The 23,738-nt window shown below is 45.7% G+C and overlaps 1 protein-coding gene and 1 non-coding gene across 2 annotated transcripts in view; both read left to right on the top strand.

Moving 5' to 3' along the window:
* Positions 1-2,467: 2,467 nt before the first annotated feature.
* LOC145714113 (uncharacterized) overlaps positions 2,468-23,738 on the top strand; it is a 69,736-nt gene continuing 48,465 nt past the window's right edge. Inside the window, exons 1-2 of the mRNA XM_081793246.1 lie at positions 2,468-4,591; positions 23,493-23,587. Of these exons, the coding sequence (XP_081649372.1) occupies positions 2,719-4,591; positions 23,493-23,587 (1,968 nt within the window). The 5' untranslated portion in view covers positions 2,468-2,718. The remainder of the gene's footprint in view (positions 4,592-23,492; positions 23,588-23,738) is intronic.
* On the top strand, positions 19,788-19,894 carry LOC145714820 (U6 spliceosomal RNA). Its single transcript, XR_014137011.1, has one exon. It is a non-coding gene; the product is annotated as a U6 spliceosomal RNA (small nuclear RNA).

Raw genomic sequence — 23,738 nt, 5'->3', positions numbered from 1 at the left:
CTGAACCCATGAACTGCCAGATCATGACCTGAGCTGAAGTCGAACGCTCAACCGACTGAACCAGCCAGCCACCCAGGCGCCCCTCATTTATTATTTATTAATAAGACTCCCACATTTTTATCTACAGCCAAACTCCTGCTTTGAGTCTCTGGCTTTCTGTTCAACTATCTACCCTATAACCTTCATCTGGATGTCTCAAAGTCATTTGAAACTGATCATGTCCAAAAGTAGGCTCATGATCTTCCAAATTCTAGCCACAACCAAGTCCTGTCAGTTTTACATGTAAATGTCTCTAATATGTCCACAGCCCTCCAGGTGCCACCACCCACCCTAGTCCAAGACCCCATCACAGCTTTCTTTGAAAAATCCCAAGCTTTGGACTCTTCGTATGTATCTACTCTTGTCTCCTTCAACCCGTTATTTACATGGTAGGCAGATAGATGTTTTCAAAATGCCATCTAGTTGTATTACCCTTTGCTTAAAATCATGCAGTGGCTTCCATTGCTTTAGAATACAGACCAAGAGGGACGCCTGGGTGGCTCGGCCGGTTAAGCATCCGACTTTGGCTCAGGTCATGATCTCATGGTTTCTGAGTTCAAGCCCTGCATCAGGCTCTGGGCTGACAGCTCGGAGCCTGGAGCCTGCTTCGGATCCTGTGTCTCCCTCTCTCTCTGCCCCTCCCTGCTCATGCTCTGTCTCTCACAAATAAATAAACATTGAAACCAATTTTAGAATACAGACCAAGAGTCTTACTTTGGCCCAGCTAACCTCAGCCGTTTTGTCTCTCATGTTCCTTTCCTCCCCCCGCTATAGCGCCACTGTCCGGCTTTCAGCTTCACCAACGAACCATGCTTTTTTCTACTACAGGGCCTTGCCCACATTGTTCCCTCTTTCTGGAAAACTTTTACACCCCCCAAACCCAAAGTTAACCTCTAGAGTGGTCAAGACACGCTAACACTTTCTCATCACTCAGAACCTTTCCAACATAACATTTATCAGAACACATCAAGCGTGTGGTTGTCTATACCCTCTACTATAGCTCTTTTAGCAGACTGTATGTTCGATGAAGGTCTCCGGCTGTCTCGTGTTGCCCGCGTATCCCCAGTACTTTGCCCTGTGCCTGGCACATAGCATGAAATCAAATATTTGAATGAAAAGAAATGAATGCAATAGGGGTATGGAGAAAGTTGGATGGAATCATATTTAGGAAAGGTCTGAATTCTTTATATCTCTTATTTCCTTTTCACTTCAATGTCTAACAAGATAAAAATGTTATCAATTTAGTCATAATCTCAACCACTTTTCTAGAAAGTAAAAGCTTTTAAAGCCTGATAAAGACGATATATTCCCTCACAGTTTCTTCAACAAGATATTGATACAGAATTGGGAGGTGGACAAGAGAAAGAGTTATAGGTGGATTTTTAAGTGTTTTTTAGAGAGGGAGAGAGAGAACAAGTGGGGGGGGGAGGCAGAGAAAGAGGGAGATAGAGGATCTGAAGTGGGCGTCACACTGACAGCAGAAAGCACCAACCCAGGCATCATGACCTGAACTGAAGCTGATGCTTGTCAACCGACTGAGCCACCCAAGGGTGGATTTTAAAAAATATGTTTCTTTTTTTTCTTTTTTTTTTAAGATTCTTTTTTTTATTTTTAAATTTGTTTTTAACGTTTACTTATTTTTGAGAGAGAGACAGAGCACAAGTTGGGGAGGGGCAGGGAGAGAGGGAGACACAGAATCAGAAGCAGGCTCCAGGGTCTGGGCTGTCAGCACAGAGCCTGACGCTGGGCTCGAACTCAGTAACTATGAGATCATGACCTGACCTGAAGTCAGTTGCTTAAGCAACTGAGCCACCAGGCGCCCCTGATTTTTTAAAAAAATATTTAACAGATTCTAGTTAACTTCCTGGAGTTCTCATCACCTACCCTACATGTTATAATTACATCTATTTTCGAGGGTTCTAATAATGATGACCAAACCAGCTCTAGGAGGATAAAGTGTAAATATAAAGAAGGGATAAAACTAGCAAGAGGCTGATTGTACAGTGAAACATAGGCACTAAATATCCCTCTTTTCCGTAGGATGGGGAAACACATGTTTTCTTTTTTTTGTTTCTGCGCCTTAGCCAGCCCTTCACCTTCACTTTTAAAGTGCAGGTCCCACTTAATCTGTGATAGTTGAGTTCTTAATTTTCTCGCCTATGCGCTTCGATTTGGGTCAAGCACCTCAGCTTGAACCACCCCACAGAGAACCAATCGTCACCAAGTCAAGCCTAAATAAAAGTTCCCACTTCACCCCGCCCCCTCCCTAGGGAGGGCCCGCGCGCGGCTGCGCAGACCTCACCCTGGCCCCTTGTGACGTCACAAAGGAGCCATCGCGGGTGGGCGCGGCCATTACCCTGCCATCTTAGTGCCCTTCCCGAGCCCACCCGGCCCAGTCCACTTTTAGTCACGGCGTGAGAGTAACGGCACTAGGCCGAAACTCTCACGCGCCCACCGCTCCATCCTTTGGTGGTGCCGCCCGCCCTCGGGGCAGGCGAGGTAGGCGGGGCCAGGCTGCGGTAGCGCCGGGTCTCCCCACCACCTAGTGGGCTGGGCCCCTCGCCCCCGGGCAGGCCCGGGAGAGTGCCGGTTCGGGACAGCAGGGACCGGCAAGGAGCGGGCCCGTAGGGGAGGGGCAGAGGGCAGAACACCGCGTCCCTCCTCACGCGCTACACCACCATGAGCGCACACAACTCGCCCGCCTCGCAAGGGGGCCGAGGTGGCCGGGGGGCCGAGCGCGCTCCCGGAGCCGAGGGCATCGCTGCCCAGATCCCGAGCCAGGCCTCCATCTCGGGCGCGGCCGCATCTTCCATGTCCGGGTCGAACATCCATGCCGAGTGGCGGACCTTGACCGGTTCGTTGGCCAGGCAAGCGTGGAGCAGGTCCGCATCAACGGACACCGGATACGAGAACATCTCCAGGTCCAGCGCGTCGGCCCAACTCGACTTAAGTCTTAGCCGGAGGACCAACACGGACTCTAACACAAGCCTCTGGCGCTTTGACGCCCACGGCCAGAGTCACCAGATCCCCAAGTCTGCTACCCGCTTGAGCACCGCCGAGAGGGCCGCCCCAGCATCCGACCCGGACGCCAGCAACGGTCGGGGATCGGTACCAGCACCTGCCCCGCCCTCAGACTCCACCCGAGTGTCGGTGTCTGAATCCACCCTGGCCGCAGGGCGCGGCTACCCCCGAGTATCAGTACCAGGACCTCCTATAACCAATAACTCTTCCCCAGAGTCGATGCAAGGGTCCGACCCGCCCGTGACACCCGGCTTCCTCAGGGTATCTACACCAGCACCTCCTCCACCCAGTAACACTCTCCAAGAGTCAGCACAAAGGTCGGTCCCGCCCTCAGTGCAAGGCTCCTTCCGGAGTTCAGTGCAAGGACCTCCCACACCTAACTCCCCTCTAGTGTCACAGCACGGGTCCTTGCGGTTCCCAGTAGCTGGCTTTCCCCGAGTGTCAGTAGACGGATCCGCCCAGCTCTCGGACTCCACTGTAGAGTTGTTGCAAGGGTCCGCCCCGTCCTCCGTGCTCAGCATCCCCCGGGGTTCGCTGCAAAGATCTGTCCCGTACTCCGACGTCTTCCGAGCGTTGGTGCAAGATAGCGCCCCGCCCTCAGTGCCCGGCTCCCCCCGGGGTTCGCTGCAAGGATCTGTCCCGTACTCCGACGTCTCCGGAGCGTCGGTGCAAGAGAGCGCCCCGCCCTCAGTGCCCGGCTCCCCCCGGGGTTCGCTGCAAGGATCTGTCCTGTACACTAACATCTACCGAGCGTGGGTGCAAGAGAGCGCCCCGCCCTCAGTGCCCGGCTCCCCCCGGGGTTCGCCGCAAGGGTCTGTCCCGTACTCCGACGTCCCCGGAGGGTGGGTGCAAGAGACCTCCTCGCCCTCAGTGCCCAGCTCCCCCCGGGGTTTGCTGCAACGATCTGTCCCGTACTTCGACCTCTACCGAGCGTGGGTGCAAGAGACTGCCTCGCCCCCAGTGCTCGGCTCCCCCCCGGGTTCGCTGCAAGGATCTGTCCCGTACCCCGACGTCTCCGGAGCGTGGGTGCAAGAGAACGCCTCGCCCCCAGTGCCCGGCTCCCCCCGGGGTTCGCTGCAACGGTCTGTCCGGTATTCTGACGTCTCCGGAGCGTCGGTGCAAGAGACCGCCCCGCCCTCAATGCTCGGCTCCCCCCGGGGTTCGCAGCAGGGAAAGGTCCCGAGCTCGGACTCCACCCAAGCGTCGGGACAAGGATCCGCCCAGCCCTCAGTGCCCGGCTCCCCCCGAGGTTCGCAGCAGGGACCGGTCCCGAGCTCGGACTCCTCGCGAGCGTCGGGACAAGGATCCGCCCAGCCCCCAGTGCCCGGCTCCACTCGGGTGTCCGTGGAAGAATCGACTCCGCCCCTGGCCTCCCCCCGAGAGTCGGTAGAAGGGTCCGCCCCGCCCTTGACCGGACCCACTTCTATACCTACGCCCCGGGAGAGTCTCAATCAGAGCATGGCGAGTCGGGAGAAGGCGAGTGTCGCGGGCCACATGTTCGACGTAGTCGTGATAGGAGGCGGCATCTCAGGTCAGTGTGGGCCGTAGCGGTAACCTGAGGAGCCCTGGCCGGCCTGGGGTGGGGGCTTGCAGTAACGCCGCGGCGTTTGGGGGTCTCTTTTGTGCATGCTGGTGTGCAACAGTGCCCGGCCCCGGATCCTGCAAGCGCGGGGGTTGGGCCAGTTTTGCCTGTGGTGTGAACTGGGGGAGGCAGAACAAAAATTTTACTACTACAATTAAATACTAACATTTAACTAGCTCTTGCTGTGCAGTTAAATTCAGTACGTTACTTGCATTTTCTCAATCCTGGGAGACGGGTACTATATTCGTCCTCATTTTACAAAACCAAAAAACTGAGGTCTGGAGACTTTTCAGTAACTTTCCAGAGGTCAAATCACTTAGCCAGAAAGTGGCGAAATCATTTTTTTTTTTTTTTTTTCTAGTTAAGACCTTTACTTCTAATCCCTGAGGTGGCGGCTGCTTTGATTCACTCATTTCATGTCCTTTGCCCTAAACAGGATATCAGTGTTCGGATTTTTGTACTATGGAGGTAGTAATAGTGTTATTCCAGTTCTACTCTTCTCCAAGCACTTTTCTTTAGAAAATTTGGTGAGTGAAGAGGAAGGAAGAATCGTTTAGTAAACATTTAAAAAAAAAATTTTTTTTAATGTTTATTTTGAAGGGGAGAGAGAGTGACAGAGTGCCAGTGGGGGAGGGGCAGAGAGAGAAGGAGACACAGAATCCGAAAGGGGGCTTCATGCTCCCAGCTGTCAGCATAGAGCCCTACCTGGGGCTGGAACCCTGGAGCCCCACAAACCCCGAGATCATGACCCAGCCAAAGTCCGACACCTAACCGACTGAGCCACCCAGGCGCCCCAATATTTCTTTTTTAAGAAGAGGATGGGCTTTTAGGTTGAACCTAACTCCCACCATTTCTTAGAGCTTGCAGGAAGGTGTAGGGCATTTATTGCCCAAAGGGAACCCTTTTCTGAAGCAGAGGCTGATTGTGTCTTTTATAAGCACTCCCACCATCTGAATCTTGTCCTGTGTGGAACTGGTGAGCCTGGGCTCGCCCGGTCCTGTCTTGCTTTTGCAGCTGACCGAGTGGTGCATGAGGCTTGCCAGTATTCTCCTCGAAATCTCATCATGATTGATATATTAAATTGTCACTTAGGCTGTCATAATTGGTAAAATATTTGAAATTTAGGAATTGTGTTTCAGCCCTAGCTAAAATCCCGCGTGAATCTGCCCAGGAGCGGGAAGGTGTTAATTTCTGAAATGTATCTGCAGAATTTGATATAGGAAGAGGGAGAAAGAAGGTGGAAGGGAGTAAGTCTGGTAGCCCCACAGTAGCCATTTTTGTGTATAATTCTTTTGGGGAGACTCTGAACATGCTTACAAATTAATTTTGGGTGGAGATAGCTTTTGACTTGGTCTGTTGAGGATCAACAGTCTGAAACGCCAGAGAAGAGGGTGGCCTGAGCTGCTGCTTTGACAACTCCAGCCAGTGCCAAAAAAAAACATGCATGTATGTTGGAGCATCGGAGGAAAGCAGACCCTGGTGGCGAGTAAGAAAAAGAACTATATTTCTCTTGTTTCCATTCATTCATTCATTCGTTCATTCAACAAACACTCGCTGAGTGCCTGCAATGAAGAGAACGGTTGTTTCCAAAAACCTAGTGCTCCTATGCAAGCCTCCTAGAAACAATGTGATTGGTGATCACTAGGAAATAAATATTCTGATAGTGTGGCCTTGTAAATTGATTATTTCTCTCTCTTCTCCCATCTCCCATCTCCCATTGATTTTGCACTTCGAACTTCTTTCTGGTATTTTATCTTTGTCCTTTTCTTGTTCTGTGCTCCAGTATTCCTTAAGGAGCATTTTGTGTTTCATTTTCCCTCTGCCTGATTACCTGCTTTCTCCCTGTCCACACCTTACTCCCAGTAGGTGGTCTTGAGCAGAGGTGGACTTACTGTGTAGGTGGTGACCCTCATGCTTTATGGCCTTACAGCTGCAGGTGCCTTCTGGCTCTCATTCCGAATAAATAGCTTCATGCTGAGTCTTGGGTTGGTAACGTGGCATTCTTTTTTTCTTAGAAAAAAGCATGCAAGTAATATAAGCTTCAGGCCCCTCAAAACCTGGATCTGTCTGTAGTCACTAGTGACTGTTAATTTCTTTGTGTCATTCAGAGAGTGCAAGCAGGGGAGGGACAGGGAGAAGGGAACAGATGATCTGAAGTGGGCACTGCCCTGACAGCCGTGAGCCCCGTGCAGGGCTTGAACTCATGAACCACGAAATCATGGCCTGAGCCACAGACGCTCAACCCACTGAACCACCCAGGTGCCCCGGATTTGAGTGATTTTTAACACCAAAACTGGCCAGAGACATTGCATTCCAGCTCTGGTGGCTTCCCAGGTGGTTCACAACTAAAATAAAAGGAGGTGCAAGTCTGGTTCAGGATAAACCCTGCACGCAGACTGGGTATTTCATGAGGAGGTGAGAGGCATTACTTCCCAAGAGCTCTTGAGATACCAGAAGCATAATCTTTGTGTGGGCCTGGCAAAATCCCATGAGTTACTTAATAATCCCTCTATCAGTTTTTAAATGCTTTGGGATATTTCTTACAGCTTTTGTCAGGACTTGCACGCTTTAATATGCTACTCACACACTTACAATACATGGCCAATACTTAATACTTAGCATCTGTAACAAAGCAGCTCCCAGAAGAGTACAAATTCCACATGACATTCCTCAAAATCAATCTATAGTAACAGAATGACAGGATCTTAATATAGCTCTCTTTTGTCATTAAAAAAAAAACAACATAAAACAGAGCATGTCTTATAGCCACAAAACCCCTTTTTCTGTCCACTAATCAATTACATGATTGTATCTACTATGTCACTAGTGGAGATGGGAAAACCCACCTGCCCATTTGTAAGCAATATAATGGTACATTTAGCATGCTCTGGCCCTTATGTGTCATCCATCATCTGTCACCAAGTCCTTCTTGAAACTCCTTTCATTTTGTGACACTTGGATCCTGAATTTTTTATCCCACACTGATCGCTCCTTTTCTGTTCCTTTCATGTGCCCATATTCTTGTGAACTTCTAGTTTTGAAATGGCCCCGAGTCTCCGTTGTTGGTCACTTTTGGGCTCTTATGCACTCTCTCCCTTCTCTTTCTCATTCTGGAACTTCAGATTTATCTATAGAACGCTCTTAAGTCTCTAATTGGGGTCTGTTTCGTTCTCTCAGCTCCTGTTCTACAGCTTATCTGCTGCTGGATATTTCACACTTGAGTGTCCTCTTCTTACTTCGTATTCATCACGTCCAAAAGCCTCCTTGCCGTCCCAGCCCAGCTTGTCTCCCTCACTTCTTGGCTCCACCTTCAGTTCCTTATTTGGGCTCTTCCTCTTCTCCATTCCCAGTGACTCCCCCCGTCCCCAGAATAGACCCTGGACGCCTTCAGCTCTCCAAGTTACCACCGTCTTTCCAGTGGCCACCCTTTACTTTAGGTTTTCCTTTCATGTCCATCCTGCAGTGTTCTCCCAGAGTTGATTTTTTTTTTTTTAACTTGAGCGGAGTTGACCCACAATGTTACATTTGTTTCAGGTGTACAACTTGGTGATTCAGCAAGTCTGTATGTACTTCACACTGTGCTCACCCCAAGTGTAGCTACCATCTGCCCCATTACGTTGCCATTACGGTACCATGGACTATATTCATTATACTCTGCCTTTCATCCCTGTGGCTTATTCATTCCGTAACCAGACTTGATTTTTTTTAAATTTATTTATTTTTGAGAGAGACAGAGAGAGCATGAGCGGGGGAGGGGCAGAGAGATGGAGAGAAAGAGGACCCCAAGTGGGCTTCATACCATCAGCGTGGAGCCCGATGTGGGGGCTTGAACCCATGAGATCACGACCTGAGCCGAAATCAAGAGTCTGCCGTTTGACCGATGGAGCCCTCCAGGCGCCTCCAGACTTGCTTTTTTTTTTTAAACACTTCTTTCATCACCTTGCTCTTCTGCTCAAGACCTTCCCTGGTCTACTCCCAGCCTCTCAAACTCCCCAGTGCATCCCCAATTATCTGGCCCCACTTTGTTGGACAAGTAGCATTTCCCACTGCCCCCAGCATGGAGTTGAGCTTTGTTTTTGTGTTTCTTAACATGGAAGTGCTTCTCTCTCACTGCCTACATCCTATCCATTCTTCGTCACCTGATTCATGACCCTTTCCTTGACCACCCTGGCTGGCCTTGATTTTTCTCTCTCTATTAGTGCTTGTCCTCTCTAACAATCTACACTCATTTTCTGTCTCTATGTGTATTTCTTGATGTCATTTTTTTTCAAGTTTATTTTTTTATTTTGAGACAAAGAGCATGTGAGCGGTGGAGGGGCAGAGAGAGGGGGAGAGAGAATCCCAAGCAGCCTTTGCACCATCAGCGCGGAGCCTGATGTGGGACTCGAACTCACGGACCGTGAGATCATGACCTGAGCCAAAATGAAGAGTCGGCCACTTAACCGACAGAGCCACCCAGGCGACCCTCTTGATGTCATTTTAACTATGGCAATTCAGTCCTTGACTATAGATGCTAGTTTTTACTCAGGAGCTGACAGAGAGAGAGCAGATGGCAGAAACGAAGCAGGGTAAGATTTAAAAATCTGCCCTGAACTGAGCATTTCTGAGTTGGCTCTCTTTAAGGGGAAGAAAAAAGGAAAAGAAAAAAACAAACAAAAAAAAGCCCATCTCCAGAGGACAGTGTCTACTTCAGAGTCTTTGGGCCAAAGGGTTTTTGGAAAGGCAGTCCAGTCCAATCCCCTAAGATTTTAATCCTCTTGACGGCATCTCCTTAGCGATGGTCTGGCTGTAGCTTTGAACATGTCTAGGGAAGGGGAATGCTCTGCTCCTCAAAGCAAGTCCTTGTGTGCCTGGACTCCTCCAAGCCCTTTGGGAGCCTCTATTCCATATGCCAGGTGATGGCAAGATCACGGGGAAAGAGGGATGATGATGAGTAAGTAGTTTCTCCGCCCATAAGGTGCCTGGTCCTCTTTTTAGAAGTAATCAAGGAAGAGCGTAATTGACATTCATACAGTGAGAGAAACATTAATGGCATGAATGCGAACAAAGTCTTGGGACCTTGAGAGATAAGTTTCCAAGTGATAACGCTGGATAGTCCGGGGTAGGTAGTTTCTGCATGCTTGTTGAAATTTTTAAGTGTCATGTAGAAAGAGATCTTTCCAACTAGTGTCTGAGTAGTGGAACTTCCCTGTATTTTTGAAATCTTGCCATTCGCAACTACGTGGATGGAACTAGAGGGTATTATGCTAAGTGAAATTAGTCAGAGAAAGACAAATAGCATATGACTTCACTCATATGAGGACTCCTAAGACACAAAACAGATGAACATAAGGGAAGGGAAGCAAAACTAATATAAAAACAGGGAAGGGGGACAAAACGTAAGAGACTCTTAAATACAGAGAACAAACAGGGTTCCGGGAGGGGTTGTGGGAGGGGGGATGGGCCAAATGGGGAAGGGGCACTAAGGAATCTACTCCTGAAATCGTTGTTGCCCTATATGCTAACTAACTTGGATGTAAATTAAAAAAAGAAATTAAAAAAAAATCCATTGTTTTAAAAGAATAGAGAGCACTAGCCACCCAGAACTCTGTGTTATGTAAAATCAGCAGGGATTGAGTCCTTCCCATCCTCTGAGACATACCACAATTTGCCTTCTTGCTGAAATACATCGCCGTGAAGAGTCAGTTCTGCGGAGAGCATTTCTGCCATTTTAACCCAGAACTTGGCAGCACATCCTTGTGGTTCTGTAGTGATTAAGAAAAACATTTTTAAAAATGCGGCTTATTTTGGGCGCCTTAGTTATTTAGATACTCTGAGGTTCAGCGCAAACTGAGCATTGATTTTTCTTCTGCATTTCTGGACCCTTCTTTGCCTCTCTTTTGCATTTTTTCCCCTCAAAAATTCACTAGGATGCTTTCACTTTAGATACTTTTTTGATGTTAAACAAAGAATTCAAGAAAATTTGCGTTCTGATTTTTTGAAGTAGGAAATGCGGAAGTCTGTTAGTGGTGAATATGGGTCATACCGTTCTTGTGCAGGTGTGACATACACATATTTTACAGGTGTACCCAGAAAGCCTGAGGTCCTGTTGTGGTTTTCTATCACATGCAGGGGTTCGCAAGAGTGTAGACATCCAATTAGCGTCCATTTGAACACTTACACTTGCACGTATGAAATGGATAGATTTCATAATGACAGCTCCCTTTCGTTTTCTGTCTGAGTGATGAGAACTGCACAGGATCAGCCAAAAGAAGTTTCAGTACGTTTTTTACTCTTGTAAGGTTTGAGACAAGTTGATCGTTAGGACTGTTTTTTTTTTTTTCCTTTATTGTGAAAAATACAGGTTTACCAGGAATTGAGATTGCCACATTGACGATCTGTTCCTTATTATGTTGTCATTTAGCATTATGAACTAGGGCACCTTAAAATATATTTTTTTAACATTTAAAGAAAAAATTTTAAGTAATCTCTACACCCTGCGTGGGGTTCGAACTCAACGACCCCGAGATCGAGTCGCACGCTCTACTGACTGAGTCAGCCAGGAACCCCCAGGGCATAGTTTAAAATCTTTAAACTGTGGTTTTGTCATATATAAAATTAGAGGTTGGAGTAAGTTGGATTATGTTATATGTGATGTCTCTTCCAGCATCTCTTTTAGAAATTAGTAGTTTTCCTAACTGTCTCTGCAGCTTTCTGTTTTGGACTCATCCTCAACCTGTTTTTAATTCCATGTTGTGTTCTGGAAATGGTTTGCATGATCTCTCATATTGACATCCTACGGTAAATTTTTGTAAAAATTGTTTTTAAACGTTTTATTTATTTTTGAGAGTGAGAGTACAAACAGGGGAGGGACAGAGAGAGAGGGAGACAGAGGATCCGAGGCAGGCCCTGTGCTGCCAGCAGACAGCCCAACGCGGGGCTCGAACGCACAACGGTGAAATCATGACGGGAGCCGATGTCGGCTGCTCAACCAACTGAGCCCCCCAGGCGCCCCTACATCTTACACTAAAATCAGGGTCTGGGGCTCCCTTACACATGTTCATTCACACCTTCTCCATGACTTCTCTGAGCCTTGTTTCAAAGCCCTTTTGGAGTTGCTGCTAAGCCAAAGTAAATAAAACCCCACTTTATAGCAATAGTTAATCAATTGATTAGGTAAGAGTGTCAATAGGAACATAAAAATCAGACGATAAGCTTTGAGAGTTGAGTTTATTACATATTAACCACGTTCAAGGGTCACAGAGTTGCAGCCTGTAAGGGCTCACAGGGACCAAACCGAGGCTCAGAGGGATGAAGTGAACTACCAAGTGCCACAAAATTCTTACTGGCATAACTCGACCTTGGACCCCTAAAATATCGACTGCTAGGGCAGTACCGCTTCCATACCCCACTTCACTGGGCTGGCCTTATAGGCCTAGTCATAGAACTGCAGTGAACTTTCCTATTGCTTTACTTTAATGCTTGATGCTCTGAAACTTTGTGACTATTGTTTCACTGTAATTAACATTTTAGAATATATTAGGTGGCATGTTACTGCTTCATGAACATTTACATTTATTATTATTCTTTTAACATTTATTTACTGTTGAGACACAGAGCATGAACAAGGGAGGGGCAGAGAGAGAGGGAGACCCAGAATCAGAAGCAGGCTCCAGGCTCCGAGCTGTCAGCACAGAGCCCGACGCGGGGCTCGAACCCACGAACTGCATGATCGCCACCTGAGCTGAAGTCGGCCGCTTAACCGACTGAGCCACCCAGGCGCCCCTCTTTTGTGTTTAAAACATTTTTTAGAAGATTTTTATCTTTAAGTAATCTCTACACCCAACATGGGGCTCCAACCCACAACCCCAAGATCAAGATCACACGCTTCTCTGACTCCGCCAGCCAGGTGTGCCAAAACATTAAAAAAAATTTTTTTTTAACATTTGTTTATTATTGAGAGACAGAGTATGAGCATGGGGGGGACAGAGAGAAGGGGAGACACAAAATTTGAAGCAGGCTCCAGGCTCCGAGCTGTCAGCATAGACCCCGGCGCGGGGCTTGAATTCACAAACCGTGAGATCATGACCTGAGCCGTCAGATGCTTAACCAACTGAGCCATCCAGGCTCCCCCATTTTTTTTTTAATTGAAGTATAGTTGACATACTAAAGATAACCTTTAAAGGTGGCCATTTCCAGATTCAATGAGTTTGCTGGGAACGGTGGCTTAAATTCAAGACCTTTTTCTTGGCACACCTGCATGTATTTGTTCATTCACTTATTCATTCATTCATTCATTCATTCAATACATATCTGTCGATTGAGTGGCTCAGTACGTGCTGTGAGCAAAATTTATGTTTTCTTGCTTTGGAGCATTGCTTCTAAAGCTTCAGTGAGCTGATGTTTGACTATACTTTTTATTGTCCTCGGAGCCTTCAGTCCAAGAGTCCAAACGTGTGGTTATGTAAGAATTCTCTGGGCCAGAGATCACCTTGCTGAATAATAGAAAGTTAACTTTAAAAAATTTTGTATGGGACACACACTATTCACATTCCTAGGTGATGTTGAATGTGAAAGTTGAAGAAAAATGTCACTTTTAGCAATTAAGAGGAAGAACCAGGAGAACCAGAGCATAAGCCATAGCTGTACTAAAGTTTTGCTTCAAAACGCTTAGCTTGTTGTGTTCTAAGCATTGCTTACCTGGGTCCTTGCCCAGGGGAGTTTATTACTGTAAATATTTGGACAGTCTTCTGACAGATGAAACCAGCTTTCCCAAAGTGTGTTTCCCAATAGGGTTTTGTTGTTGTTGTTGTTGTTGTTGTTGTTGTTGTTGTCGTCTTAAAGGCAGAAGGTGGACAAATGCGGAGTCAAACAGGTCTCTTCACTGCAGGACTTATTAGGGTCTTTAATATGCCAGTGTGTGTCACACATTTCCCAGAAGGAGAAATGGCCTGTCCCAACATCCAGGAACATTGATACTTTTCCCTGGAGCGTCTTGAAGAGTAGTGTTCTATAAAACATCTTGGAAACTATTGCTTGAAACCACAGTGCATCCCAGGGTGCAGAATCTAAGGACAGCAGTGTGGAGGGTCTTTGGTGTGGATTTTTTAAGTTTCAGTGAAAGAATGGGGCGGGTAATGAATTAAGGGATAATTGCATTCCCTAACTCGGGTGAGATCCATTTATCTAAAGGGAAGATGAATGCTGGACAATAATCAAATAAATTAGGACTGTCTAGACAATCCGTCTGTCGAATTCAGGGCAAATTGAAGTTAATTGTTAGCTTTCATCTACTTATCATTTGAGACAGTACTGTCTCTTTAGCTTATCAAGGGGATTAGAAGATTTGGCATTTGCAAAAGCAGAGAATTATTTCTCGGAAAGGAAACACAAAATACAGATGGATAGAGGGATGGATAGATAGAAAGAAATGGTTACATGTATCAGGGACAAGTTTGTGTGTATGCTGATATTCTCTGTTCTCTGTTGCTAAAAAGTGCAATATTGGTTCAGAGACCAGAAAATATATTCATGGGGCTCCTGGGCGGCTCAGTTGGTTGAATGTCCGACTTCAGCTCAGGTCATGATCTCTCCGTCCCCCTCTCTCTCTGCCTTGCCCCCCACATGCGCGCACTCTCTCAAAAATGAATGAACATTAAAAAAATATAAACAAAAAGTAAAAAAGAAAATGTACTCCTAGTATTTGGAGTCTGCTGACTTATTTCGGTATAAACATTAAAATGATGTGGGACCCTATCTTTGTCAGTCTTTCTTGGTTGCTCAAGATAAATATAATCTAAGCCTTAGAAACTTCCCTGTTGCCCTCATCCAAGTGAGCATGGTTTTGTTTTCTTGGTGTGTGGTTGTTCTGGTCTTTGCAACGAGCATTTGAGCACCTGCAACATGGCAGGGTCTATTCTAGGAATGCGAAGACGTAGAACACATTTCTGTTCTCAGGAAGGTCCTAACACACCCGTTAGGAGTCAGATCTCTGGGCGAGAGGTCAGGTGCCTCGGATGAAGGCAGAAGCCTACCATGGCTTAGACAAGGGTGACTGTGGTTGCAGTCGGTAGCAGGCAGATTCAGAGCATATTTTGAGGCTACGTCTAACAGGACTTGCCACTTGAATGGATGAGGTATATGACAAAAAGAGAAGGCTCAGAAATGGCTTTGAGAGTTTTGATCAGAGCAGCTGACTAAATGGTGGTGGCATTTGCGAAGTTGCAAAGGGCCAGGGGAGGAATGAGTTGTGGGGGAAATACCAAGTGTCCTGTTTTAGATGTATTGCCCTCGAGATGCCTAAATGACGCTACTTTCTCGGGGGTTTCATTCCAGTGCGGGTGACCTAAACGCTGTATGTCTACTGCCAGGTGGTGCTGGGCGCTAAGAAGAAACATCAGACAGGCTAACAGGGACAGAGTGTGGCAGGAGATTTAAAACACTTGCCTGTATTGAACACGGGGTCCCTGGACATTTTTCATCAGGAATACGTTACATTTCAAGGTTTTTTCTAGTGAAGGAGTGGAGACACCAGATCATTTGTTGTGGAAGGAAAGTCAGACATTGAACTGGAAAGGGTGGCATGAATCAAATGGATGAATTTCTTTTTTTCCTAGAATAGAGTCATATGAATGTACTTGAAGAAGGAAGGTAAAGGGAAGGGCCCTTGGAGAGGTTAGAAGAGGCAGGGGTAAGGCGCCTGGGTGGCTCAGTCAGTTAAGCGCCTGACTTCAGCTCAGGTCATGATCTTGCAGTTCGTAGGTTTGAGCCCCCATCGGACTCTGTGCTGACAGCTCAGAGCCTGGAGCCTGCTTTGGATTCTGTGTGCCCCCCTCTCTCTTCCCCTACCCTGCTCATGCTCTGTCTCTCTCTCAAAAAAAAAAAAAAAAAAAAAATTTTAGAAGAGGCAGGGGTTAAGTGTGAAGCTAGGGTTCCACGGTAACAGATTTATATCCCAGGAGGCATGGACCGTGTCTTTGAAGGCTTCATTGCAGAGACTCTTAATTCCTGCTCCAGGTGCTGTGCGCGTTAAATCATCCCTATACCATTTCTCTGAGGAGGTCCTGCTTCTCAGGACATTGGAAGCAGTGAACAATCTGTAGGAACACAGTTTCCACAGCAGTGCCTTTAAGAAGCTGGAGCTTGGTTTGTGGTTGCCATGGTAGCAGGGGCTGGCTGCATACACCATCTCACCCAGGCTCTCCCGATCTAATAACCAGCATTAACAATTGCTTGAACTCTCACACGAGGGGTGCTTTTAGCAGACTTGCTTTTCTTTTTTTTTTTTAAGCCTCTCTAATACATCTTTTAACCTATTTTATTTGGGGTTGTGTAAAACCCAAACGACTGAAGAAAAATCAGAACAAGAATTGTTTTAAAGTCCTCATTCCTATTTAAAATACTTAAGCGCATGGGGCGCCTGGGTGGCTCAGTCAGTTAAGTGCCCGACTTCAGCTCAGGTCACAATCTTGTGTTTCGTGAGTTTGAGCCCCGCCTGGGGCTCTCTGTGCTGACACCTCAGAGCCTGAAGCCTGCTTCGGATTCTGTGTGCCTCTCTCTGCCCCTCCCCGACTTGGACTCTGTCTCTCTGTCTCTCAAAAAATAAACATTTAAAAATAAAATAAAATACTTACGTGCAAAGTGGGTAAAGATTTGCTTGTGCCCTGATCCTCTGATTTTCCTGTTGTTCAGGTTTTGTTTTGTTTCATTTAGAAAGTGATCAGATCCTTATTTATTTGATAAGTCCTTACCAAACTCTTTGTGAATGTAGCTTCTTGGGGCTCTGTACTCTCATGGAAAACCACAGGACATTTGGGAGTCCTGGGCTCTTTTGCGCCTAAGGATTTTGGTTTGCCAAGATGGGGGAGAGAAAGAACTGTCTGTGCAGGCGTGAGGGATGGTAGATTTTGCCAATGCCCCTTAGACCTCTTCCTTCAAATGGAGGGAAGAACCGTTCCCTCCATGGAAGAACCAGGGGAGAACCATAGACTTCCGACACTAGGGAAACTGAGAGTCTAGGACACCTTTCCAAGGTGGCCCTTCATCCCTTACAACCCAATGAATCTCATACACTTAACAGACACTCTCCTCTCCCTGACTTTATCCCTCCCCTCTCTGATCTGAGGCCATGAGTTTCTAGCTCTGACAGTGTGTGTGGGAGCCAGCTTTTACTGGCCGGAGAGGCCTCTTTCCAATTCCACATTCGGTGATCCTACGTTAGTAGCTTGAAATAAGTAGTTTGAAATCAGACATGATGGGAGTGTCTATACACTGGGGAAACCCAAATGGTTCAAATCAGGTGGCCCCGTCCCTCTCCCCAGCCCAGAGACGGTTGTTAACCACTTAGCAGCATACCATGGTATCAGACCCTTTCCTTATCTCGGGCAGGGGGAGTGGGGGCTGTGTGTTGCTGGAGGGCTGGATCAGGGGCGAGTCTCTTCTATCACTCAAGATTCCATGTGGCAATGAAATGATAGGGAAATGAATGAAAGTGCTCTTAGCTCTGGCGAATCTATATTTCTTGAGAACAAGATGAAATAGATTTAATATGAGATTTTCTCTTTTCATAACAAATATGAAAATAACAAATACTTGATTATAAAATCTTTTTAAGGAAGGAGTAAGTCATGGAGCTGAAAGGCACAGCATGGGGAATATCGTCAATGGTATTGTAACCGCGTTGTCTGGTGATAGATGGCAGCTATTTTCTAGTAGCTATACTGTATTTGGTGGCTTGCCTTCAGACGTAAAAACCTTTTCTTTTCTGGGGCTTCCAGCTGGCTCAGTCAGTAGAACACGTGACTCTTGATCTCAGGGTTGTGAGTTTGAGACCCACGGGTGTAGAGGTTACCTAAAGAAATAAAAAAATAGTTAAAAACACTTTGTTTCTAACAGTGTCATCCCATTTACCAAAAAAAAAAAAAAAAAAAAGCTCAATAAATGTTTTTGAAAGATAAACTCAAAGCCCTTAAGCTAATCTGTGTAGTTGTGATCTGATTTTTTTTTTTTTCTGTAAGTGATTATTGAGTTCTGTGGTGATGGAGGGTAGGATGCACAGTGAGACACAGAATAGGAACAAAAAAAGAGCTAAGGAGGTCCCTGGGTGGCTCAATCGGTTGAGCATCCAACTCTTGATTTCCGCTCACATCATGATCCCAAGGTCATGGGATCAAGCTCCGCGTTGGGCTCTGTGCTGAGCGGAGAGCCTGCTTGAGATTTTCCCCTCCCCAACTCGCAGGCGTGCTCTCTCTCTCTCTCTCTCTCTCTCTCGAATTAAAAAAACAAGAGTTAAGGAGTAGAATCTAAGACTTACATCTTGAAGCAGGCATCATCTTCATTTTTTTTTCATTCAAATCAACAGCCACAGTTGCTACATTTCTGGACCCCAAGTATTTCCCTGTGCTTTATTTTTGACTGAGTTATTTATTCAAACTTAGTTATTGGTTCTTATTCAAAAAGAACTTTTTTTTTTTTTTTTTAATGGCACCTTGCTTTTCTTTCCGTATTCTGTATTTTCTCACCTTCCGGTGGTCGTGGAAGTTCCTCATCAGGGTGTTGTTCACAATAAACACACAAACTGAAACACCAGAACCCCATTTATTCAGCACCGTAGAAGACATACTTTTCTCAGTGACTTACGTCTTCCCTCCTCAAACTCCCAAGACCTTTTTAAAACCATTGACCCCCTCTGAAATCCTTATAAAATGTTTTGAACATTTTCCTTATTTCTTAAACTAAGAGTTGACACTTTCCTTGCTGAGATAGGACCAGCCATTTTCCTGTAGTGCAGAAGCCACCATTGGAATGGTCAGTTTTTAAATTTTGTTTGTAGCCTTAAATGGCCAGTTGCAAAATGACTTTCGTCGCTGGTGTGATCATTGTCCTGGCTCAGCTGGCTCTGCTTTCCCCCCCCCGCTTTAGCTTCCCGAAGGGTGCTTATGTATTATTAAGCCACTCACCCAGCTTATTTACTAGATCTTAGGCAAAAGGCCGAGAAGGCGATTCACCAAGCTTATTTAGAGTTACACATTAGATTGGATTTTATTCAGGCTCCAACTGAGCGTGTGAGAAGTAAAACCAGTCACCTTTCAGGAGACTTTGTTGCGGTCCTGTTGGTTACTTGGCTTTCCCATAGAGAATATGGGGATAATGAAGTCTACCCCGAGGGCTGGTTGTGGAGGGGTAACAGGAAAGGCACATGAAGTTGATCTGTATGCGTAGCACCAAACCGACAGGACGCCACGGGACCCACTGCTGCTGGAAGTCAAAGCCACCTCTGCCTCTCCGCAGGCAACACGCAGAGGGTTGGTGTCCCTTGCTTTAGAAGAGGAGCTACCGATTAATTCTAATAAACCCCTGGCTGTCTTTTTCTAATTGGTTTATAGTTCCATTGGTTAAGGTGAACTGGGAACAAATTAACCTTTTCGTTTCTGCCTTTCTCTGCTTTTAAATACAGAGTGGTAGTTTGACATAAGAACAGATGTGTGCACAAGCATGCTTTTAATAACACCTTCGTCCTTTTTTAAATGACCAGCAGCAGAATCCGCCTTTGGCTCTGTCCCAGAAAACATATTGCACCAAGGTTTGCAGACCTTGGTTTGCATTTATTTAAATGTCACGGGATGGATGCTTTCTTTGTGAGCAGATTCCAAAGATTTGTTGCATGCCTAAATCTTTGATGAATGTCAACAATGTAAGGGTACATTGTACTTGAACAGGTCAAAACTACGTACAAACAGACATTGGCAGATAGCAGGGCTGGATATTATGCTTTAGCCTCCCCGCATGCTCGGTCTTCTAGACCCAAATTCATCCTTGATTCTGTATATGAACAAAGTACCGTGTCAGTCTGGGTCTTCTGAGAGCAGACATCAAGACAGAACTTGCCATTGTAAGAGATTTATTGTAGGGGAAGCCTGCAAAGGATAAAGGGGAGAAAAAGCGGGTGCAGGCAAGTAGTTAAAAAAAATAAGCCAGGGTTGGGGTGCCTGGGTGGCTTAGTCGGTTTAGCGTCCGACTTTGGCTCAGGTCATGATCTAATGGTTCGTGGGTTCAAGCCCCGCATCAGGCTTTGCGCTGATAGCGTGGAGCCTGCTTTGGATTCTCTGTCTCCCTCTCTCTGTGCTCCTCTTGCACGCGCTCTGTCTCTCAAAAATAAATAAACCTTGTGCTCGCTTCGGCAGCACATATACTAAAATTGGAATGATACAGAGAAGATTAGCATGGCCCCTGTGCAAGGATGACACATAAATTCATGAAGCGTTCCATCTTTTTTCTTAAAAACTGAGAGCAAACTGAGGGTTGATGGGGGGTGGGAGGGAGGGGAGGGTGGGTGGTGGGTATTGAGGAGGGCACCTGTTGGGATGAACACTGGGTGTTGTATGGAAACCAATTTGATGATAAATTTCATATATTAAAAAAAAAAGAACAAAAATAAATAAATAAATAAATAAACAAACCTTAAAAAGAATAAAAAATAAAACAGAGTAGTCCTGTATCAGTTCCTGCAATCTGGATTTTGTTGATTGCATCTGGTAGTGTTATTTAAACGTGTTCCTCTGGCCCCTGAGTATCAGATCTGGAGGCTTGATTACGTTAGAATTTAGTGTTTGCTCCCCTTCCTTCCTAACTACTTCTTCCATCGGGAGGCAGATAACATCTGGTTCTCTCTCTTTTTTTGTGTGACGTTAGCAGATGTTAATGATTATTACACTAGATCCATCAATTAGGGGGCGCAAAATGCTGATATTCTTTTTTAAAAAAAAATATTTTTTTACTGGTTTTATTTTATTTTTCAGAGAGAGAGAGACAGACTGTAAGTGGGGCAAGGACAGAGAGAGAGGGAGACACAGAATTTGAAGCAGGCTCCAGGCTCTGAGCTGTCAGCACAGAGCCTAACTCGGGGCTCAAACTCACGAACTGTGAGATCATGACCCGAGCCAAAGTCGGCCGCTTAACTGACTGAGCCACCCAGGCGCCCCGCAAAATGCTGATATTCTAATTTTACTTGTCTTTACTTATTAGCTAGCGTACTTTTATACAACAAAACCTCCCTTTGTTAGCTACTTGGTTGCTTTGAGGTTCACTGCAAATAGGAAAGGTAGGATGACTGTCAGATTCTTTTCTTTCAGTCATTTTCAAACTGGTAAGGTGGTTCCTTAGCATTCTCCAAAGATGAACCAATGAGAATTTTTCTTTGTTTAATATCGTTATGAATTCGTGGATTTCAGCATCGCAGTTGGGATTCTTTGGGTTTTTTTCTCCACCCCCTCTCCCTCTTGCTGTTATTTTGATTTGATACTCAAATTCTTCCATCTCTGGCCAGTGGGAGTTTCTATAGGTAGGTTCCTGAGCCTTTCTGTCACAATCCAGGCGGTCTCACGTAGCCCTCACTTTCTGGTATTGCACATTTCCTACCCTACAGCTGAAATAGGTCACAAGCCATGATTCATTTCATTGGAAATTCATTGTTTAGGAACCAGAATCTGGGTGTTGGGAGTGTTCACTGCTTCTAGGTAGGTAATTTTTTCCAAGCTTTTTCACTGGGCAGGACTAAGAAATATGTATTTTTTTAATGTTATTTATTTTTGAGAGAGAGGGAGGGAGGGGCAGAGAGAAGGAGACACAGAATCCGAAGCAGGCTCCAGGCTCCGGGCTCTGGACTGTCCACACAGAGCCTGATGTGGGGCTTGAACCCACGAACCATGAGATCATGACCTGAGCCAAAGTCAGATGCATAACTGACTGAACCACCCAGGCGCCCCTGTATTTTTTGAAGATAGAATCTAGCCGGAGATCATACCAGCAATTCCAATTCATATTCAGGACTACAGGATTTTTACTTAATGTCATTGTTCTTCTATCTGAATTTCCTTATCCCCAGGCCAAAAACCCTGGTTCTCAGTGACATCGGCCTGATTCTGCATTCGCTTTATCCCACACTACATCCATAATAGCCTCAAAATGACAATACTAATGCCAGCACCAGGGAAACGATTGCTGTCTTCCGGATGTATACTGTCAGAAGTGAGCTATCAGATTACTGAGTTTTAAAATCACGTTTATACCATTTTACCCAACTTATCCCAGGTGCCCTTCTTATGTCTCTTTCACCCTAATATGCTAACAAACCCTCTTTTTCTCTTTGAAGTGTGTTTATCTCTAGTCTGCTTCGTACTTTTCATAACGGGAGTTTAAAGATAACTAGGCATAAGCTAGCATTGGAAGTGCAAAAACAACGTAGATTTGAAAATAAGTGTGTGCCGACATAGATTTCCTTACTCTGTGAGCTGAGAGATCTGTGAGATCTGTGAGCAGCAACGAGCACACCTAGAGCCCAAATCTTGGTTTCTAATGCTGTCAAGGCTCATCGGAGAAATGGCTGATTCGGGGGCTGCACAGAGAGACACAAGCTGAGCCTAGAACAGAAAGAGCCTACCAGAAAGTAAGGAAGCGCCCAAGCAAACACACACACAAGCACACACACACACACACACACACACACACACACAGTGATGGGGCCATGTCAGAGTGACACAAGAGCCAACTGAAAGAACTCTCAGAGACCAAAGCTGGAAGGGTTTGAGCAACAAAATAAATAACATACTATCGGATTATAACCCAAAGTGTAATACAATTATCTGTGGGTCCACACTGATGTAATAAGGTCATGATTGAATATGTAAATAAACGGGGGAGGGAGAGAAATCTACCGTGTGGGAGAATTCTTAATAATTTATATAGACACATCACCCTCAAAGAAGTGGAGCATAATTCTCCACGTCTTAAAAAGTGTGGGGTGTGCATAGACTTCCTTCCAAAGAATACAGGATTGGACGGGAGAAGGAGTAGTTTTACAGTGGAGAAAACTGGCAAATACCACCTCAGCCAGGTAATCAGGATTAACATCAGTGACAAGTCATGTTAATAGCACACATCCTTGTTATAATGTCAGTCCACCATATTTTCCCTACTTTTCTGGTATTACTGTACCGGGTTTTAAATCGATCTTTTATGACAGTTTTTATTTACACATAAAAACCTGTGCTTTGAGCCAATGAGGGAAGTGCGACGCATGGTTCTTCCCTTTGGGAACTTGGAATCTAGTGGGAAAAACAACTAGCAAACATGTAATCCAGAGATAAATCATGGGAGGTGATTATAAGGGTTTTTTAACTTGAGAAAAGCACAGATATACTGAGGGCTGGTGTAGCCAGAGGAAGTTTCCAGGAAAACATACCCTTCTCTTTATACCATCAGGATTTCTGGATGAAGGGCGCGATAAGGGTTGACTGAGGGTTCGACACATTCTCTTAAGTAAGATTGCATTATCACTGTGGAATTTAAGAACAACAACAGATGAACACAGGGGAAGAGAAGGAAATATAAGATAGAAACATAGAGGGAGGCAAACCATCAGAGACTCTTAAACACGGAGAACGAACTGAGGGTTGCTGGAGGGGAAGTGGGTGGGAGGATGGGTTAAAAGGGTGATGGGCATTAAGGAGGGTGCTTTTGGGGATGAGAACTGGGTGTCCTATATGAGAGATGAATCGCTGGGTTCTACTCCTGAAACCCAGACTACACTGTATGTTAACTAACTTGAATTTAAATGAAAAAAATTATTACATTTTGTCAACCAGCCTCATGATGGATAATAGCATTATGTTAATGTAACAGAGGATAGATGATAAAACTCGTAGCTCAGTTAATCACATTGTGGTCGGAGTTTATTAGAAAGATAGCAGAATCTGTGGATTATGAAGGATGTCCTTCCTGCACTCATTTTATGTGTAGATCTGGCTAAATCTTGGATGTTTCATGTTCAGGTCTCAACATGTTCCTTGATTTTTTTTTTTAATTTTCCTCGTAGGGCTGTCTGCCGCCAAACTCTTAGCTGAACATGAAGTGAATGTTTTGGTCTTAGAAGCGCGGGACAGAGTTGGAGGAAGAACATACACTGTGAGGGTAAGTGATTTTTAATGCTTAACGTATAATTTCTCACTCAAACTAGAAGTGGGAGCGATGGAAGGCACAGAAACCATGTGTCCTCTAGAGCCTTCAGCTACTCCAACAAGTAAGCATCCGTTGTGGTCAACAAACACTCACTGACCATTTG

This window comes from Panthera onca, chromosome X (genome assembly GCF_046562875.1).
Source record: "Panthera onca isolate mPanOnc1 chromosome X, mPanOnc1 haplotype 2, whole genome shotgun sequence".
Classification (NCBI taxonomy): Eukaryota; Metazoa; Chordata; class Mammalia; order Carnivora; family Felidae; genus Panthera; species Panthera onca.
Note: the sequence above shows the minus strand (reverse complement) of the source record. Positions and strands in the feature narration are given on the sequence as shown.